This window comes from Gorilla gorilla, chromosome X, assembly GCF_029281585.2.
Source record: "Gorilla gorilla gorilla isolate KB3781 chromosome X, NHGRI_mGorGor1-v2.1_pri, whole genome shotgun sequence".
Lineage (NCBI taxonomy): Eukaryota > Metazoa > Chordata > Mammalia > Primates > Hominidae > Gorilla > Gorilla gorilla.
This window is the reverse complement of record NC_073247.2, coordinates 39,797,752-39,817,946: the sequence shown is the minus strand read 5'-3', so window position 1 is coordinate 39,817,946 and position 20,195 is coordinate 39,797,752. Positions and strand designations below refer to the sequence as shown.

Below are 20,195 nucleotides of genomic sequence, written 5' to 3'. Positions count from 1 at the left end.
TGTCCTCCAGCATCCTGACTTGAACAGCAAAGTAGAGGGGCATCTTTCCTGAAGATATTTATGGGTGTGGCTTCTGCTTCATGAAGTGGATTACAACTTAATACATGGAAGCTTCACAACATTTTAAGGAACCATACTACCTTATACTAAAAGGGATAAAGTTCAAATTGCAAAGAGGCCTGGGCCATTAATTTTATATAGAAAGGAAGAGCATGAACCCAAGAATATCAGAGAACCACTTCCAGTAAGGAGAACTGAGCCCTAATTAAGACGTGGGAGTTGAACAATAAGAACACCTGGACACATGGAGGGGAACATCACATACCGGGGTCTGTCGGGGGGTGTGGGGCTAGGGGAGTGATAGCATTAGGAGAAATACCTAATGTAGATGACAGGTTGGTGGGTGCAGCAAACCACCATGGCACATGTATACCTATGTAACAAACCTGCACGTTCTACACATGTATCCCAGAACTTAAAGTATAATAAAAAAAATAAAAAATAAAGTATATTTACTCTCCTTGGGAAAAGAATAAAAGAAACTGGTGCCATGTATCCAGCTGAAGTTTAGAACTGCCATGGGCCAGTGACTGCTCTATATCTCCTATCCCCAGCCCCCATTTCAAATGGGGATATTTGGTTTAGCTATGTTATCCCTGTCTCACTATTTATGTTGGCTATGTGAGGGCCAAATTATATACCTTTTTAGTTCACAGAGTTTTGGATGAAGAGCAGCCACTCCTGAGCAGTTGTATTCAGGGAACTAAGCAGGAAGAACCTCATTCACACTCAGAGCTGACTTGGATAATAAGATCATCAACTTCTAACCTAATCCTGATGCCACAGAAAGATAAGACTTTGGAGGTTTTAGGAATGGGGTCACTATACTTTGCATTTATAAGGACATGAATGACAGTATTAAGGGTCAAAAGGTTGACTCTTAGACTGTTACTTTGGTGGCCCTACCAATGAACCACACCTCAAAGCCCTTGTAAAGTCTTCTCCTTTATTATCTCAAAACTTGGCTCATGAGACATCAGTAAGCATGACTCAAGGAGATGCTTGATAAGCAGTTATACGTTCTGAGTTGCCACATAAAAAGTCTGGCTCACCTGATAGATAAATGGAAAAAGCACATGGAGAGGCCCTCAGAAATAATAGAGAAACAGGCTCAGCCAACCCTGTATTGCAGTTGACTCCAGCCACGAGTGACCACAGGCAAGATCACTGGAAGAACCACCTAGCTGAGTCCAGCCCACATTGCAGAATCACGTGCAAATAAAATGGTTATTGTTTTAAGGCACTAAGTTTTAGTGTGTTTTCCCCCCAGAATAGGTAGAAGAAACAATTGTTTTTGAAGTAATTATAGGAAAGATAGAAACAAAGTAAACATAAACTGGATTTTCATCCAGAAATAAATATGTATTATTCAGGTAGGCAATGAAAATATTGAATTTCAAATGAAGGAACAAAGTGAAAAAATGATAAGAATTCATGCCTTAATCTGTGAAGAGCAGACAGGATAGTGAGAACATGACATGTTGCCATGTCATTCTTCAAGTTCTGAGGTCTTTCTCAGAGGTATTTCTTCCATCTTTCAGAGACTTCTCATGCTTGTTTGCCGTTACATGCAGACTTTTTAGTTGTAAGAAGGAAGACTTAAGAGGAACGGGGCTACTCTATCTCGGCAGAATTCCACTGAATTCTAAACTATTTTCATAGTATCTACAGCAATTTATTACACACTTATTTTCTCTTAGGTAAACTACTTGAAAGTAAAAGCTTCTCTTTAAATATTTCAAATCCTACCATTAGCATAGAATGAGTGAATAAATGGATTTTCTTTAAGTACTTTTTGATAGATGCTTACTTACTATGTTCTTTCAATGAGAAAAAAGAGTTACATAGTCCCAAAAGGAAAAATCAAGACTTGAGCAAATGAACTACATGCTAGATATAACACATTATAGATATGTCATTTGAAAAAAATATGTTTTTAAAATGTTAACACAAAAATCAATCACATTTTCACATAGTAACAATGTACATGTCGAAACCAAAAGTAAACAGAAGATATCATTTACAAACATTCCAAAGAAAATGAAATACTTAGTTAAAATTTTAACAAAATGTTTATAGGATTTGTATGCTGATGAAAGAAACCAAAGAAGGAAATCCTAAATACATGGAGGCACATACTGTACTCACAGATAGTGAGACTCAATATGGTAAAGATATCAATTCTCCTCAAATTGATCCATAGGCTTAATGAAATTGCTATCAAAATTCTAGTAAGGATTTTTGTAGACATAGACAAACTTATGCTATAATTTACATGAAAAATAACAGGCCCTATAATAGCTAAACACAATCTTTAAAAAGACATATAAAGTAGGAGGAATCACTCTAGTTGATATTTTCACCAACGTATAGCTATACTAATCAATACAGTTTGGTATTGGCAGAGGGATAGACAAAGGTATGGAATAAAAAACACAGAAATTAACCCACAAAAATATGCTCAATGGATTTTGAATACAGATGCAAAAGCAATTCAATGGAGGAAGCATAGCCTTTTCAACAAATGGTGCTGGGACAACTGGACATCCATCCCCATAAAGCTAAGACTTAACCTAAACAAACATCAGTCCTGAAATAAATATTAATTCAAAATTAAGATTTCATGATGAAAATGCCAAAAGTAATTGCGACAAAAGCAAAAATTGACAAATGGGATCTAATTAAACTAAAGAGCTTTTGCACAGCAAAAGAAACTATCATCAGAGTGAACAGACAACCTAAGGAATAGGAGAAAATTTTTGCAATCTGTCCACTTGACAAATGTCTAATATCCAGAGTCTACAAGGAACTTAAAAAAACTTATGAGAAAAAAACAAACAACTCCATTAAAAAGTGGGCAAAGGATATGAACAGATACTTCTCAAAAGAAGACATTTAAGCGGCCAACAAACATATGAAAAAACGTTGAACATTACTTATCATTAGAGAAATGCAAATCAAAACCACAATGAGGTACCATCTCACACCAGTCAGAATGGCGATTATTAAAAAGTCAAGAAACAACAGATGCTGGCGAGGTTGCAGAAAAAAACGAATGCTTTTACACTGTGGGTAGGAATGTAAATTAGTTCAACCATTGTGGAAGACAGTGTGGCGATTCCTCAAAGATGTAGAAACAGAAATACCATTTGATGCAGCAACCCCATTACTGGGTATATTCCCAAATGAATATAAATCGTTCTATTATAAAGATAAATGCATGAATATGTTCATTGCAGCACTATTCACAGTAGCAAAAACATGCAATCAACCCAAATGCCCACCAATGATAGATGGGATAAAGAAAATGTGGTACATATACGCCATGGAATACTATGCTGCCATAAAGAAGAATGAGCTTAGGTCCTTTGCAGGGACATGGATGGAGCTGGAAGCCAGTATCCTCAGTAAACTAATGCAGGAACAGGAAACCAAACTCCACATATTCTCGCTTATAAGTAGGAACTGAACGATGAGAACACATGAACATAGGGAGGGGAACAACACACACTGGGGCCTGCTGGGGTTGGGCAGGTGGGCTGGGGGAGGGAGAGCATCAGGAAAAATAGCTGATGCATGCTGGACTTAATACCTAGGTGATGGGTTGATACGTGCAGCCAATCACCATGGCACACGTTTACCTATGTAACAAATCTGCACATCCTGCACATGTGCCCCAGGACTTAAAATAAATAAATAAATGCATAAAAATAAAAAATAAAAAATAAAATAAGCATTTTTTCAAAAAATAGATTAATTCAAAATTAATTACAGACTTAAATGTAAAATGTAAAGCAACTGAATTTTTAACAATTTTTTAAATCTTAAAAATAAAAAATAAAACAAGGAAAAATCTTCAGGACTTAGCACTTGGCAGAATTTTTAGACTTCACACCAAAAGCATGGTCCATAACTGGAAAAATTCACAAATTGAAACTTATCATAATTAAAAACTTCTGCTTTGCAAAAGACCCTGTTAGAAGGACAAAAAGATAACCTACAGGCAGTCAGAAAATATTGGCAAACTACATCTCCAAAAAGAATTAATATTTAGAACATACAAAGAATTCTCAAAATTCAATGAGGAGGACATAAATAATTCAATTATAAAATGTACAAAAATATGGACATTTTACTGACAAGGAGAGAGATGGCAAATCAACACATGAAAATTGTAATCATTAGCCATTAGGAAAATGCAAATGAAAATCATAATGAGTTATCACAATATGCCACCAAAATGGCTACAATTAAAAGTAGTGACAATCGCAAATGCTGCAATGATGTGGAGAAATCATACATTGCTGGTGGGAACATCAGATGCTATAGCTACTTTGAAAAATAGTTTGGTTCTTTCTCATAAAACTAAGCACACAACTATCATTCAATCCATGTTCACTCTTGCGCATTTATTCCAGAAAAATAAACTTATGTTCACCAAAAATTGAATATGAATGTTCATAGAAGTTTCCTTTTTAATATCCCCAAACTGGAAATAATAGAGATGCCCTTCAACAAGTGAATAAATATGGTGGTAGTCCATACCATGGAATACTACACAGCAATAAAAAGGAGTGAACTATGGATATGTACAACAACTTGGATGGATTTCAAAGGAATTATGCTGAGTGAAAAATCCAATTCCATAAGGTTCTATACTGTATGATTTCATTAATATTGCATTAATAAATTAACAAAACTATAAATATAAAGAACAGATTAGTGGTTGACAGGGGTTTGGGATTGGGGTTGGGTAGAGATGGATGTAGCTATAAAAGAACAATAGGAGGGGCCCTTGAGGTGATGGCATTGTTTTGTATCTTGACTGTATCAATGTCAATATCCCGATTATGATATTGTACCACAGTTTTACAAAATGCTACCACCGAGCAAATCTGGGTATGGCGTCTCTCTATGTTATGTCTTGCAACTGAATATGAACCTGCAATTATCTCAAAAATAAAATTTTAATTAAAAATAGGGTGCCAAATAACTTAGCATGCTACCATTTGGGGGGCACTGGAATGCTTCCACATATACCAGCTAGCTTTGCATATGAAACTGCTAATAGGGCATAACTATGAAAAGCGAAATTAAAAAGTTGGAGGTCAAGAATATGGAACTATTATTTTATTTTATTTCATTTCATTTTTAAGAGACAAGGTCTTGCTCTGTTGCCCAGGCAGAAGTGCAGTGGTGTGATCATAGCTCACTGCAGCCTCAAACTCCCGGCCTCAAGAAATCCTCCCACCTTATCCTCCTGAGTAGCTAGGACTATAGGTGCACACCACCACACCAGGCTAATTTTTAAACAGTTTTATTTTTGTAGACACGGGGTCTCACTGTGTTACGCAGGCTGGTCTTGGACTCCTGGCCTCAAGCAGTCCACCTGCCTCTGCCTCCCAAAGTGCTGGGATTACAGGTGTGAGCCACCACACCTGGCCACCAAATTTTTATTTTTTTAAAAGTAAACTTGTTTTTATATATGGCCATAAAATAAGACAAAAGAAATTGTTACATAGCTTTCCTTCATTCACTTTTTCATGTAAAAAATAAAATATAAATTTAAGAATGAGTAAACTGAGTAAAGAGCCAGTAAGTATGGAGCAAAGAATTGTGTGGTATTATTCTGTCCAAAATAGATATTAAAGAAGGAAATAAGAAAGTTATTGTTCATTATAATGATAGGAGTCTTAGGTGTTTCCATTATGTATGCCATTTAATTGCATATATTTAAGTGTAAATGGAAATTAGTTGTATATGAAAAGCTTGATAAACAATTTCATTGACAAGTTAACACTCAGAATATTTATCAGAAAGACTAGAACCTTAGAATGGATGCTAACATTTTCAAGCCTCTAAAATTCTTTGCAAGTGGATTATTTAAAAACTAATGGTGACAGTTTAGTGGCCTGATAGCTAACAATATGCCAAAATGTCAGTGACTCAACTGACAGCCCTTGAGCTCCTCTCACGTCAACACCAAGCCGTGCTATTTCAAATGCTGTTTGTAAAGACTTTTGAGTACCCCTTTCCAAATTGGAAAAGGAAGCTGTAACAACACTCCCTTCAAATTGATTGGCATATTTGAATTTCAGTGACAAAAGTATCTCTTCCTGCAGTTTATCCCTTTCTCTAGATTGCCACTTGACACACATAAACTTTAAAGTATTTGTCTTTTAGTTTCACCTTTTATTAAAATGTAGACATATGAACATATGGCAAGTGTCATCATTTTGGAAACTTTTCAATCTTTCATTCATTATTGCAACTGGTAATTCAGAGGCTTTTTTTTTTTTTTTTTTGAGACGGAGTTTGGCTCTTGTTGCCAGTGCAATGGCGCGATCTCGGCTCACTGCAACCTCTGCCTCATGGGTTCAATTGATTCTCCTGCCTCAGCCTCCCGAGTAGCTGGGATTACAGGCATGCACCATCATGCCCGGCTAATTTTGTATTTTTAGGAGAGATGGGGTGTCTCCATGTTGGTCAGGCTGGTCTCGAACTCCCGACCTCAGGTGATCTGCCCACCTCGGCCTCCCAAAGTGCTGGGATTACAGGCATGAGCCACGGTGCCCAGCCCTTCCAGAGGCATTTTAATGCAGTTTCTCAGAGTATTGGATCACAGTGTATATTTAAATACATCAGAGAATTGCAACCTCAGTGTTTTCAAAATTCAGATTACTAATGTGAACACATCATTATTTTTCCATCAATAATAAGTGACGAAATGTACTATTATACTATGGACATCCAACTCAATTCTAATGTCAGATAAATGAGGACACTCATTTGCCTATCTTGAAGAATCACCTTACGACATGCATGAACAATCAGAAATAATGATTTTTAAAAAGAAACACAGCAGATATGAAATTAAAATCTAATTACTATTGGTCAAATGGGAACAGCTAGTCCAAACAGTATTCTTTAACTGTACTAGTATGACAGTTATTGATCTGTACCCCTACAAAACCTCTACTTTTATTAAGAGTTATGTTTAATCATAAAAGGATTAGTAAACCCTAAGAGAAAGAAGAAGAGTTGCCAAAGGAACGATGCATTTGTTTGTTTGTTTATTTATTTTTGAGACAGAGTCTCGCTCTGTTGCCCAGGCTGGAGTACAGTGGTGTGATCTTGGCTCACTGCAACCTCCGCCTCCTGGGTTCAAGCGATTCTTTTGCCTCAGCCTCCCAAGTAGCTGGGATCACAGGCACGTGCCACCATCCTCGGTTAATTTTTTGTATTTTTAGTAGAGATGGGGTTTTGCCATGTTGGCCAGGCCGGTCTCGAACTCCTCACCTCAAGTGATCTGCCTGCCTCAGCCTCCCAAAGTTCTGGGATTACAGGCATGAGCCACCATGCCCGGCCAGATGCATTTGTTCTTTTAAAATCCATTAGGCATTTTTCCCAAGCACAACTCTTTACTTATATTCATTTATATTTTCTAACATTAACTCTAACATAATATATGTTGCCAGTGTTAGAAAGATACACTTCTGTTTAACTTTTATGCAACTTGACCTATTTCAATGTCCTAGCACACCCGTAGCCATGGCTCAGCTTACAGGTAATTATTAGAGATGACGGTGAGAGGGAGGCATGATATTTATGACAGAGGAGTGTTAGCTGCTGATCAGGATTTCAGGAGCAGTAAATTTTTATTTGAAAAAGACACTAGGTGATTCTGAGACTTTCTCTGAGTTATAGGAATCCATTACTTTAGATTCTTCTTTATTTCTCTGAATAAGCCCAAATACAGAAAGCCAAATAAATAGATTTAAACACACCCTCTATATGACTATACCAAGCTTCGCTAATGTTCTAATAGTCCAATGACATACACGATCATTCATGAAGGGTGTGATTCACAATCTATGAGGGGCTAAATGCTTAAACTGAGGTTTTTAACTGCGAATATGTTACATGGGCATTGCTTCAATGCATTATCTTTAAACAAACTGCATATGCCTCTTCCAGAAGCTGACAAAGATGTGTAGATGTATGGTGGGTATCCTTGGGGATACAGGAACTGAATTTGTTATTAACTTTGGTATTGGCCCTGAAAGACTTGGGAAAATTTTTGTATTGACCCAGAAGTTTTGGTAAGCAAAGCAATCTGGAACACAACCTTCATATTCTCTAACATGGTAATTCTCTCTTCCTCTCCCTGTGCACATACACACATTACCTAAATCATCTTTGCAAATGTGTGTGAACCAGAAGTATCCATGCTCTATCTGTCTGTGAAGGGCAATAGCAAAATGTTACAACTCATTTAGCAAGAAACTATGCATCCTTTCTGCAAGTCTTTGCTTACATTTTATTTGCACCATTTTACTTCCTCTATAAATTTTATTTCATAGTTTTTAGTAATTCTTGGTAACATAAGTAGCTACCCAGATGGTATCGCTTTTCTCCATAAGCTAGAAATAATGTCTAATATAAATTCCAATCCCATCTTTTTATGATTTTGATTCTAAATTTTAGAAAGCAGCAACACATGCAAATATTGAGACAACGGCTTTAGGCAAAAGAGATAGCAGCAACATTTAAGTACGAGAAAGCAGCCTGTGCTTTCTTTGATTCAGCAGTAATAGAATTAAAGGGATACCTGATGACACAGGCGTAGAGACCGCTGTCCTGTAGCAATGTTGGCCGGAACCAAATGGAGTCTTCTTCTTTGCTCATTCTACTTCCATCAAAGGCTATTGGCTCTTCAAAGTCTCCAGGACCAGAACTTTTGTACCACATCAAACTGAGTCCAGCACTTTGGGCAAGGGAGTAATTTGTTCTGATATAACCATAAAAGAGTGCACATTTGATTCGAACAGGCTCTCCCACCAAAACTTGATATTTCTTGATATCGATAGACCAGTCAGTGCATCCATCGGCTATCGTAAAAAAAGAGACAGAGAAAGAGAGGAAAAACATTAGAGGGAAAAAAATAAGCAATTAGATTATTCATTCATCCAATAAATATCTACTGAGCATCCATATTGGGTCAGATGTTATTCTAGGCACAGAGCACATAGCAATGAATCAGACTGAGAATGGCCCTGCAAAGTAGTGGACTCTGCTAACAAACAATATATTCTTCACTGAGTCTGCTTCTGCTGTTATTTATTATTTGTTTATATCAGTGTGCTGGTTATTGATTTATTGCCTCTTAGTTCTAAATGTACCTTTCTGCCTGCTCGGTAAAAATAGATCTGGGCCTTTGAGATATGTTTTTCTTTACTAGCTGGCACTGAAGCTTTGTGGGGAGAGGGCACTGGTGAGACATTTCAGGAAGAAAGGGATTTGCTTCCTATTTTCAATGTGCTCACTTGGCAGGCTCTTACAGCGTGCAAGCCTTCTTCAGCACCTGGCTCCTACAGTGCTTGGCAACCAGCAGCTTGGCGATGTTTCCCAGGTACCTTAGAGGGAGGGTCTCTGTTAACTTGAAGAAGACAGATTTCTGACAAGTTCTGCTAGTATAGCAACTTAGTGATTTCTGCCATTCAGTAAGCTATGGTTGTACCTTCCCAATAAAGTGCGGATCTCTGCTTTGGGGATGAAAACATAGGGACCTTTTCTCAGGTGTGCTATCTCAGCCCTAGGGCTAATGGTAGCCATTCCTCTATTATTTATGGTTCTCTTTTGCTATAGACTGAATGTTTGTGCCCTCCCCTGAAAATCCATATGTTGACGCCTTAACCCTCAATACGACAGTATGTGGAGATGAGGCCTTTCTTTGGGAGGTAATTAGGGTTAGATGAGGAGGGTCATGAGAACGAGGCTCTTGATGGGATTAGTGCCCTTATAAGAAGAGACACCAGAGAGCTTGCTCTTTCTCTCCATCGTGATTACAAAAAAGAGATCATGTGAGCACAGAGCAAGAAGGTAGCCATCCAAAAGCCAGAAACCAAATTGGCTGGTACCTTGATCTTGGACTTCCCAGTCACCAGAACTGTGAGAAAGAAATATCTTTTGTTTAAGCCACTCAGTCTATAGTATTTTGTTATGGCAGCCTGAGCAAACTAATACATCTTTCTTTTATGCTAGCCAATCCCTTCATTACTATAATCCCCTGTTACATTTAATAATTATTTGTAAAAACTTTCACTGTTCAAATGACTGTGTTTTTTTCTCTAACTGGACCCAAACTGATACAATTGAGAACAAATGTTTTACAGCCAAACAATATAGAAATCAATAAAAGTGAGTTGAGCTCTGGTAGTGGTTTTTTCCCAGCCAGAGACAGAGGTAAACAGTCACTTCGCTCTGACTTCTGGGAGAATCGGAGAAGTGTAAATAAGAAACCATGGTGGGAAATGCGGAGGATGGGGGTGGGGTATGATTGGGTTTTCTGTGTTTTCTGCAGGTACCATCTTCCAAATGACATCTTGACACCATTTTTTGATCACCCCTCTCCCTGCACATGCATACAAAACAACAGGTTCCCATAGGGCAGGTACATCAACATTATCATCATCACAGAGAAGTTGTGAATTTTACTGTTTAGAGAGGGCAGTTGCCCAACACTTAGCAAGAAAATCAATTTGGCATTACTTAGAGTATACAAATGTTGAGAAAAAGGGCAAAGACTGAGAAAACAGGACCTCTGACAGTAATAACATTTGAATATTGCAAGCAGGGTTAAACTCACTACAAATTAATAAGAGGGCAATCTAACAGCTGTGAGAACAGGATAAATAATATAATATTCAAGAGAAGAAAAATGGTCTAGATGAAAAGGAGGATGTACATTACAGCAAAGAAGACACATAATAACGTGGAATTAATTATCCACATTTATTATCTTAAAATTATATCTAACATCTAATAAGCACTTAACGATGTGCCAGGAGTCTATAAACTTTCATTTACTATTCACAGAAATATAAACTGAGGCATTTGAACTTGCTCTTCCCTCTGCCTGGAACATTTTTCGCCAACCATCTGCATGGCTTTCTCTTTCTTTCTTGCCAAATATCACCTCCTCAGAGAGGCCTTTTGCCTTCCCATCCTGGTCACTTGATCCAGAGTATGCCTTGGTATTTTTTTCACAAGACCTATTGCTATTTGATGTTATATTATGCATCCACTTTGCTTTCTGTCTGCCCGGTTGAATGTAAACCCCTTGAGAGCAGGGACTTGGTCTTTCTCACTTCCCTTTTTAGCCACAGTGCCTAGAATTGTGCCTGCTAACCAGCTCAGCATACATTTACTAAATGAATAAATGAATGAATGCATGAATAAATAAGCAAAATAAACAACTGAATTACCAAATTATACAGTTGAAGAAACTCCATGCCAGCTAATAAGGGTGAGTGCTGGGGTTCTCACCCAGCTTTATCTGAACCTAGAATTAATTCTCCCTACTGTCACATACTGTTTTTTAATAAAGGTGTCCATTTCACAGCATTCTTTGATTTAGTTAATTTCAATTACCAAATTTGGGTTTAAAATTTTTCCAAAAGGGCTGTATTGAGGTACTATCTAGAGTAAATATGCTGGAAGCTTGGTGGGCATCATCAATGTCTGAGTCATTGTCATAATTCCTGTCATGACTACTGTAGAGCTGGCATACCATGTTAAACAGGAGGAAAAAACTACACAGAGATGTCCAAGTTATATAATTGCATATAATATTTATCAAAACAGTTTTGTATATTTTCCCATTCCATAAAATGAATCCTAGGTTGTAATTTTTTAAACAGTTATAATTTTGATTATAAGTGTAAAATTATTTTGTTTTACCACTATGTAAATTACAATAGAATCAAGTTAATATAACTGACTATCTGTCATGGAGGGTATCGCTGCTAGTGAAAAAGGTTGAAATACCTTCAAGGTAGCAGTATATAAACAGTAAGATAAAATTATTCGAGTCTCAGAAGATTTGTAGTATAAAACAAAATGCTTGAAGGTAAGCAAAAAGATTTAGTCTAGAAAGTTTTAAAAAGTAACAAATTAGATCAAGAGAATAGAGTTGTGTTGGGAATGCATATAGATATTATTACACACTTTCAGAATATGCTTTCTGAGAAAATGTTGGAAGAAAACCACAAATATTCCTGAAAATTACTCTTATTCCATACCTAAATATCAGTCAGGAAAAAAGTTTCATACAGTTCAACGTCATGTGCCAAAGAAAAGTTAGAGGCAAAATGAAGAAATGGCACTTTGGACATTAGAGACGCTTGGTGTTCATTTCAATATGGAAACAGATGGAGGATCTATGGCTTAGGAGGTTTTACTGCCATTAAACTAAATGCATGCTGTTAAAAAATAAACTTAAAATGGTTCAATAATTCCTGGGAAAAGATGGTAAATACTATAAAGAACAGTTCAAGGCATACTCAAATTATTTGAATAAAATCTTTTTTTTTTTTTTTTTTTTGAGATGGAGTCTTGCTCTGTCACCCAGGCTGGAGTGCAGTGGCACGATCTTGGTTCACTGCACCCTCCGCCTCCCAGGTTCAAGCGATTCCCCTGCCTCAGCCTCCTGACTAGCTGGGACTACAGGCGCACGCCACCATGCCCAGCTAATTTTTGTATTTTTAGTAGAGACGTGGTTTCACCATGTTGGTCAGACTGGCATCAAACTCCTGACCTCGGATCTGCCCACCTTGGCCTCCCAAAGTGCTGGGATTACAGGTGTGAGCCACCAAGCCCGGCCTGCATAAAATCATTTAAACAAATGATGGACCTATGTCTCTCTTCAATAGTTACAATAAAACATTTTACTAAATGAAAGAAGTGATGAAGGAGATATATTTTTTTCCTTTGTTAACGTTTTGCCTCATTTGCACACATGTTCTCTCTCACACTTTGTATATTGTATTATTGTTTCTAAACCAGCTGAAAAGAAATTAGAGACATAATGATATTTCATCCCCAAATACGTCAGTATGTATCCCCTTGTGAATAAAGACTTTAAAAATATAGCCACAAAGTATATTTTTTAACCTTGTGTAGTGAGACTTTTCAAATCTTAAAAGGATATGTGATAACTTAAAATCTAACTCTTGATGAACAGAATTGCTGTTGATCCATTCAGTTTTTTCTTACTTCAGCACACAAGCTTTGTTGGCTTGGGAACAATCATTCCAAAAGCATATTTCTAGACACTGTTGATTTCAGTACACATTAATTGTATGTAATTTATATAACTTTTATTGTTATTGTTTTTTAAAATTATCATCAGGTAATTGTGGATGCTGGTAGTATTTAATCTGTTTTTCTCCCTTTTGGAATAAAATACCCTTCTGTAAGTCTCTCTCAGAAAATTTGCTATTGGTACTCTCCTTCCCTGATGGGAGGATTCTATGGAAATACTCCAGTTCAACATATCTCTGCAGTACACGTTCTTTCACAGCCAATGGGAGTTTATGAAGGAAGCCATGAAGTTACATTGGGGAGTGGGAGTAAGAAGTACCATATTCATTCATTTTTGTTACCTCTCATAAAGTTCTGGGAGCATATATGAAGACAGTAATGGAATTAAGATTCAGAAGTAATTCCTTCACTACTGATGTACTATGGAGAAAACTACATATTTGGCTATTATCAATATATTCAAATAAGAGTAGAGAAAGTATTTTTAATTAAGTCACTGTTACTACCTATGTAAAAGCTAAAAATATGTTCATGGTAACAAACTTGAAGTTTGAATTCTTTCAAAGAAGTCTAATGATATAATTTACACATGTTGCATACTAATATGAAAACAAACTACTATATTTATAGGAGGATAAATTATGTTACTTTAAAGTAAAGTTGAGCATCCCTAATCAGAAAATCTGAAACCCAAAATGCTCCAAAATTCAAAACTTTTTGAGTGCCAGCCAACATGATGCCACAAATGGAAAATTCTACACCTGACCTCACGTGATGGGTTACAGTCAAAATGTAGATTCACAGAACACAATTTATTTAGCATCCCCAATAAAAATATAAAATTACCTTCAGGCTATGTGTATAAGCTATATATGAAACATAAATCAATTTTATGTTCAGACTTGGGTCCCATTCCCAAGATATCTCATTATATACTGTATATGGAAGTATTCTAAAATTTGAAAAAGATCTGATATCCAAAACACTTCTGGTCCCAAGCATTTCAGAAAAAAAGGATACTCAACCTGTGTCTACTTGGATAGATATCTTGGAATAATAACTAAAAAGCAGGGAGAGCGACTCTCACTTTGCAGCAGCAACTCTTGTTGTTGGAGAAACAAACAAACAAACCCAAACTTCTAAGTTTGCCTTTTTAAAGCTCTACACTTGACTTCGGCCTGAGAAAAAGTCTTCATAAGGGTTGCTCTTCCTTGTATGTGTCTATATGTGAACAAATCCTCAATGTTTTAGGTTAATTTTCTCTGAACAATTCTTTAACTGTTAATCTGAAGGTCCCATGCATCTGTGGGGGATCACGTTATTCCTGCCTTGCATTAAGTAAATTCAGCTTAAGACTTGTTTTTGAATCTTCTTTTTTTACTTTTCTTAGTGTTTAGAAGTGACATGAGAAAGTACCTAACACAGTACATGGAACATAGGGGATGTTCTGCTTTCCATTCCCACACTGAACAGGAGCAGAAAAAGCCCTGCTATTTCAGCAAACACAAACAGATGCACGTCATCCTACAAGAAAATCTGGATTCTTATTTTCTTTTATTAGCCTTCGCATAAGAAACTGATACAGATAGGTAAAGTCTTGGTACACATGGTCCATCTTTGACTTTAAAGACTTTTTTCATTCTTTTGACTATTTAGTTACCCTACGTTCTTTAGTTAATACATACTTTCATTAGCATGTATCATATTAAATCATTATTTGCTTACATGTATTTCATTGATCACTGAAGTGTGGTGTACTCTGAGAAGTGGGACTTTACCGTATCTCTATCACCATCTCTATGTCTATCTCTATCTTTCTCTATGTTTATCTCTATTTCTATATCTGCCTAGCTATCTGTTTATCTATCTATGTATCTATCATCTACATATCTAAATCTCAAACTGGACCCAGCAGCATGTGCCTGTAGTCCCAGGTACTCAAAAGGCTGATGTGGGAGGATTCTTTAAGCCCAGGAGTTCTAGTCTAGACTGGGCAACATAGCAAGACCCTATCTTTAAAGAAGAAAAAAAAACCCTCATTTAGCTCTAATTATAAATCTAGAGGTATTTCCATATCTATATATATTTGGGGCACAATAGGCAATCAATAAATGTGTGTTGAATAAATTAGTGATTAACTAAATAACTGTTCACTTAAATGAGTATTGAAAATGTATATCTTTGGTGTTAACACAATCGCTTATAACTATTGTTTGTAGATATTTTTAACCCTAATAATTAAAAAATAGCAGTATGCATTTTTCCTTTATAATATTACAAAGTGATACAATTTTCTAACTCAGAATAATTTGATTTCACAAAATTGAGTGTACTTCAGAACTCAATAAATCCTTGTTGATATATTAAACATAGTTTACTGAATTAAGCATACTATTATATTGTTTATTTAGCTCATGTATGTCTCCTGGAAAACCCTCTATTTGGGTAAAAACTGATAGGAATATGTTCAGACAGATAGGTCAAAAAGTATTGCCAGCTTCAGGCATTTTATTCCTTTGGGACACTTGTTGGACACTGGATTAAATATCAACATGATGAGCAACAGACCAAACAAACACTGATAAAATTTAATCCTTTTCCCAATTAGAGGAGCCTCACAGGAAAGGCCTGTTAGATGGCAGGACACCCAGCCAGCAAATTGATCCTTTAAAGAGAAAGTAACAGGGTTCAAGGCACAGATTTACTTTTATTTTGTTTTTGTTTTAGAGCAGACAAAAGAACAGAATTACACTTTTCAAGATAGTAAGTTACAAAAGGTCTTTAAATTTCATAACAATCCCAAATGGACTAATGGATTGTTTTCAGCAATGAACATATAAAATAATCATGCATTAAAGTTCAAGTCATATATTGGTGTGAGACAACATGTTATAGACCGCATATGATGTGCAACTCACTCTTCTATGACAAAGATTACTGAGACTTGCATCACCCTTGAAGATATCATCTATAAGTGGGAACAGACTTGTCAAAAACCATGTATAGCACAAGAAAAACGAATAAATTCTGAGAGCAAAGATAACATTACTGAGGAAACACAAAGCAAGAAGTTTGTTTTACCTCTCAACCCAGAACTGTTTTCCATTTCACAGATGAAATACTGGAGCAGGAAATATGTCTAGGAAGATCAAAAAGGATTTAAGAAAGAGATGAAATCAAAAATGTGCTTCATTCAAAACCTGATAATTTGGAAGAGAAAATTGCAAGCCAATGGTTTATCCCAGTTAATAGGACAGTATATGGTAAGGTTCTGAAATAGTGGAGTGGTGAGGAGTACAGAAGAGTGTAAGGAGGTGAAAATAAGTGCAGAAAAGACAGGTTTGGCAAGACACCATGCCAAAAAACTTGAACTTAATTCTGTAGCCCCGTAGTTTTCAAGTTTTCGTGTGCATCAGAATCACCTGGAGGACTTTTTAAAACACAGAGTTTTGTGCTCCCCTCTCAGAGTTTCAGATTCAGAAGGTCTGGATTGGGACCTAAGGATCTGCGTTACTACAAAGTAGTTACTACAAAGCAGGTGATGCTGCTGGTCCAGGGATGACACTTTGAAACCCACTGCTAAAACCAATGTTGACAGTGGTAAATGTCTGCAAACGAAGTGTTATTATCTGATTCACATTTTAGAAATATCACTTTCAGGACAATATCAAGGATGGATTGGAAGGGGATAGCTAGGAGTAAGGAGACAACTCAGAAAGTTCTTAAAATAGAGGTTAAAAAAAAGAAGTAGCAAAGGATATGACAAGGAAATGTGGGAAGAATTGTAGTCAGAATCAACAGGATGCTGAAATTGATCAGAAGGGCGAGATGAAGGAGAAGGAGGAGTCTAGGATGACTCTGAGATTTCAAATCAGGATTCCAGAGAAGATTGTGGCACTATTAATGGAAATGAGGAGCGAAAGCAGATTCAAGGCGAGAGATAAGTGTTGTTGGGGTCAAAGACTTGTTTGTTAGCTTACTACACATTTTCTGCCTTCATTACAGGTGTTTATACAGCAGAACGTTATTGCTTGTACTTTCTGGTATGTGCAACAAAAGCACTGCCATGTATCCTTTTCATATTGTGAGCTCTGCTGGACATTCAAGCCCCTGGCATTAGAGAAAAATTTAAGGAAAATAAGAATGAAGTCTGTTGTGTATTTTAATATGCATATGCTTTCACATGAATAATATCATACAGATTAATTGCCTATTTGATTAACTTCTTACAGAGATTGTAGAGGAAAATTAGACACACACAGCTTGTGTACTGCTCCGCCAAGTGAATTTCTAAGTGAGAACTTTTAAAAAGGTTAGAACCATTTTTTAAGTGATGCCAAGTCTATTTTTATCAGAGAAGAAGTCTCATGAAATATATAACATATTGTAAACAGATTAGCTTCGCATACAACTGTTTTGGGCATTAATCTACATTCATATGTGTAATCACATATCTATTATGATTGTTATCTGTTGACATACTGCATTTTGTTCAGGGTATTACAAAAATGTATCTGTGTACCTCCTTCAGGACTTTCCCTTCTCATTTTTGTCATACATATAATAATATCCATCCATGTTATCGGTTTAGTACTTCTTCATTTTCATAGCATTTTCATAAACACTCTCAGACTCAAGTAAGAAAAAAGGGGTGATAACTTGAGGAAAAAATCATGGGGATATTTATGTAACTTTGCATGTGTTTTTTTTCCAGCTGTATTGAGGCATAATTTACAAATAAAAATTGTATATATTTAAGGCATACAGTGTGATGTTTTAAGATACATATATATGTATTGTGAAATGATTAACAAATTCAAGTATAGAAGATTGCCTTGATGGGCACCCGCAACCCCACCCCCACCATGCCCCCTCTCCTGCCAGTGCGAATACATGCATGGATGCCACCAACCCTGCTTCTGCCACCACCGGTGTGAATCTGTGTATGGGCACAGGAAACCCTGCCTCTGCAAGTGCCCTACTCCCACCACTGCAGGTGCAAATGCTAGCACAGATGACAGCAACCCTGCCCCCACTGGTGCCCCTCTTCAGCTGAAAAATGTGCACCCTACCACACATGCTGTGGCTACTGGCACACCCGAGTGAGCACAGATCCCACTGCTACCACTGGACAAAGCGCTTTAGCTGGCACTCTCCATCAGCGTGTTGTGGCCAGCGGACCAAGAACACTTAGGTCCCTCCAGTACAGCAAGTTCTTAACTTCAAGGGGCTAGAGAGCAAAGGCAGGGGCCCGGTAAAACTCCCTCAGAGTTAGAACACACAGTCCAGGAGTGCTGTGTTGAGCCGTGGCCCCCTAAAATCTTCCAGAAAAGAAGCCAGTTGAAACCCACCTTATACCACAAACAAACCCCCATTGGCATCACAGAACATAAAAGCAAAAAGTGCCATTCAAAGGACGCAACTTCAAAGACTGAAGGAACATCAACCCACACAGATGAGAAAGAACCAGGGCAAGATCTCTGGCAACTGAAAGAGCCAGACTATTTTCTTACCTCCAAACAACTGTACTAGTTCCCCAGCAATGGTTTTTAACTAGGCTGAAATGGCTGAAATGACAGACATATAATTCAGAATATAAATAGGAATGAAAATTATGGAGATTCAGGAGAAAGTTGAAACCCAAACCAAGGGATCTAAGGAATACAATAAAAAGACACAGGAGCTGGAAGGCAAAATAGACATGTTAAGAAAGAACCAAACTGATCAGATAGAGCTGAAAAAATTCACTTCAAGAATTTCATAATACAATCACAAGTATTAACAGCAGAATAGACCAAGCTGAGCAAAGAGCTTCAAGACTGGTTATCTGAATTAAGTCAATCAGACAAAAATAAAGAAAAAAGAATAAAGAAGAATGAACAAAACCTCCAAGAAATATGGAATTATGTAAAGAGACCAAATCTATGACTCATTGGCATCCCTGAAAGACAGAAAGAAAAATCATATTTAAGGACATCATCCATGAAAGTTTCCCTAACCTTGCTAATAGGCCAGCATTCAAGCTCCGGAAATGCAGAGAACCTCTGCAACAATACTGTGCAAAATGACCATCCCCAAAACACATAGTTATCAGATTCTCCAAGATTGAAATAAATGAAAGAATGTTAAAGGCAGCTAGAGAGAAGGGGCACGTCACCTACAAAGGAACCCCATGAGGCTAACAGTAGACCTTTCAGCAAAAACCCTACAAGCCAGAAGAGATTGGGGGCCTATATAAAGAATTGTTAAATAAAAATTCTAACAAAGAATTTCATATCCAGCCAAACCAAGCCTTTATAAGTGATTGAACCAGGGAGAAACCATATTTTTGAACAGAATAATAACAGAACAGAACCATAGTGAGTTCTGAAATTGAACCAGTAATAAAGCCTGACTACAAGGCTACAGTAACCAAAACAGCATGGCACTGGTACAAAAACAGACACACAGACCAATGGAACAGAATAGAGTCTAGAAATAATGCCACACACCTACAACCATCCGATCTTTGAGAAAGTTGACAAAAACAAGCAATGGGGAAAAGACTCCCTATTCAATAAATGGTACTGAAATAACTGGTTTCAATATGCAGAATACTGAACCAGACCCCTTCCTTACACCCTGTACAAAAATTAACTCAAGATGAATTAAAGACTTAAATGTAAAGCCTAAAAGTATAAAAACTCTGGAAGATAATCTAGGACATTCCATTCTGGAAATAGGCCCTAGCAAAGATTACATAATAAGGACACCAAAAGCAATTGCAACAAAAGCAAAAGTAAACAAATGGGACCTAATTAAACTAAAGAGCTTCTGCACAGCAAAAATATATAAATAAATAAAAAATAAAAAACAAAAAGCAAAAACCAAGCTATCAAGAGAGTAAACATACAACACACAGAATGGGAGAAAGTATTTGCAAACTATGCATCCAACAAAGGTGTAATATCCAGAATCTATAAAGAACATAAACAAATTAACAAGCAAAAAACAAACAACAGCTTTCAAAACTAGGCAAAGGACATGAACAG

The 20,195-nt window shown here is 36.8% G+C and overlaps 1 protein-coding gene across 1 annotated transcript in view; it reads right to left on the bottom strand.

Moving 5' to 3' along the window:
• Positions 1–20,195, bottom strand: part of IL1RAPL1 (interleukin 1 receptor accessory protein like 1) — a 1,375,176-nt gene that overhangs the window by 663,504 nt on the left and 691,477 nt on the right. Inside the window, exon 3 of the mRNA XM_019019800.3 lies at positions 8,672–8,951. Coding sequence (XP_018875345.1) covers positions 8,672–8,951 — 280 coding nt within the window. The remainder of the gene's footprint in view (positions 1–8,671; positions 8,952–20,195) is intronic.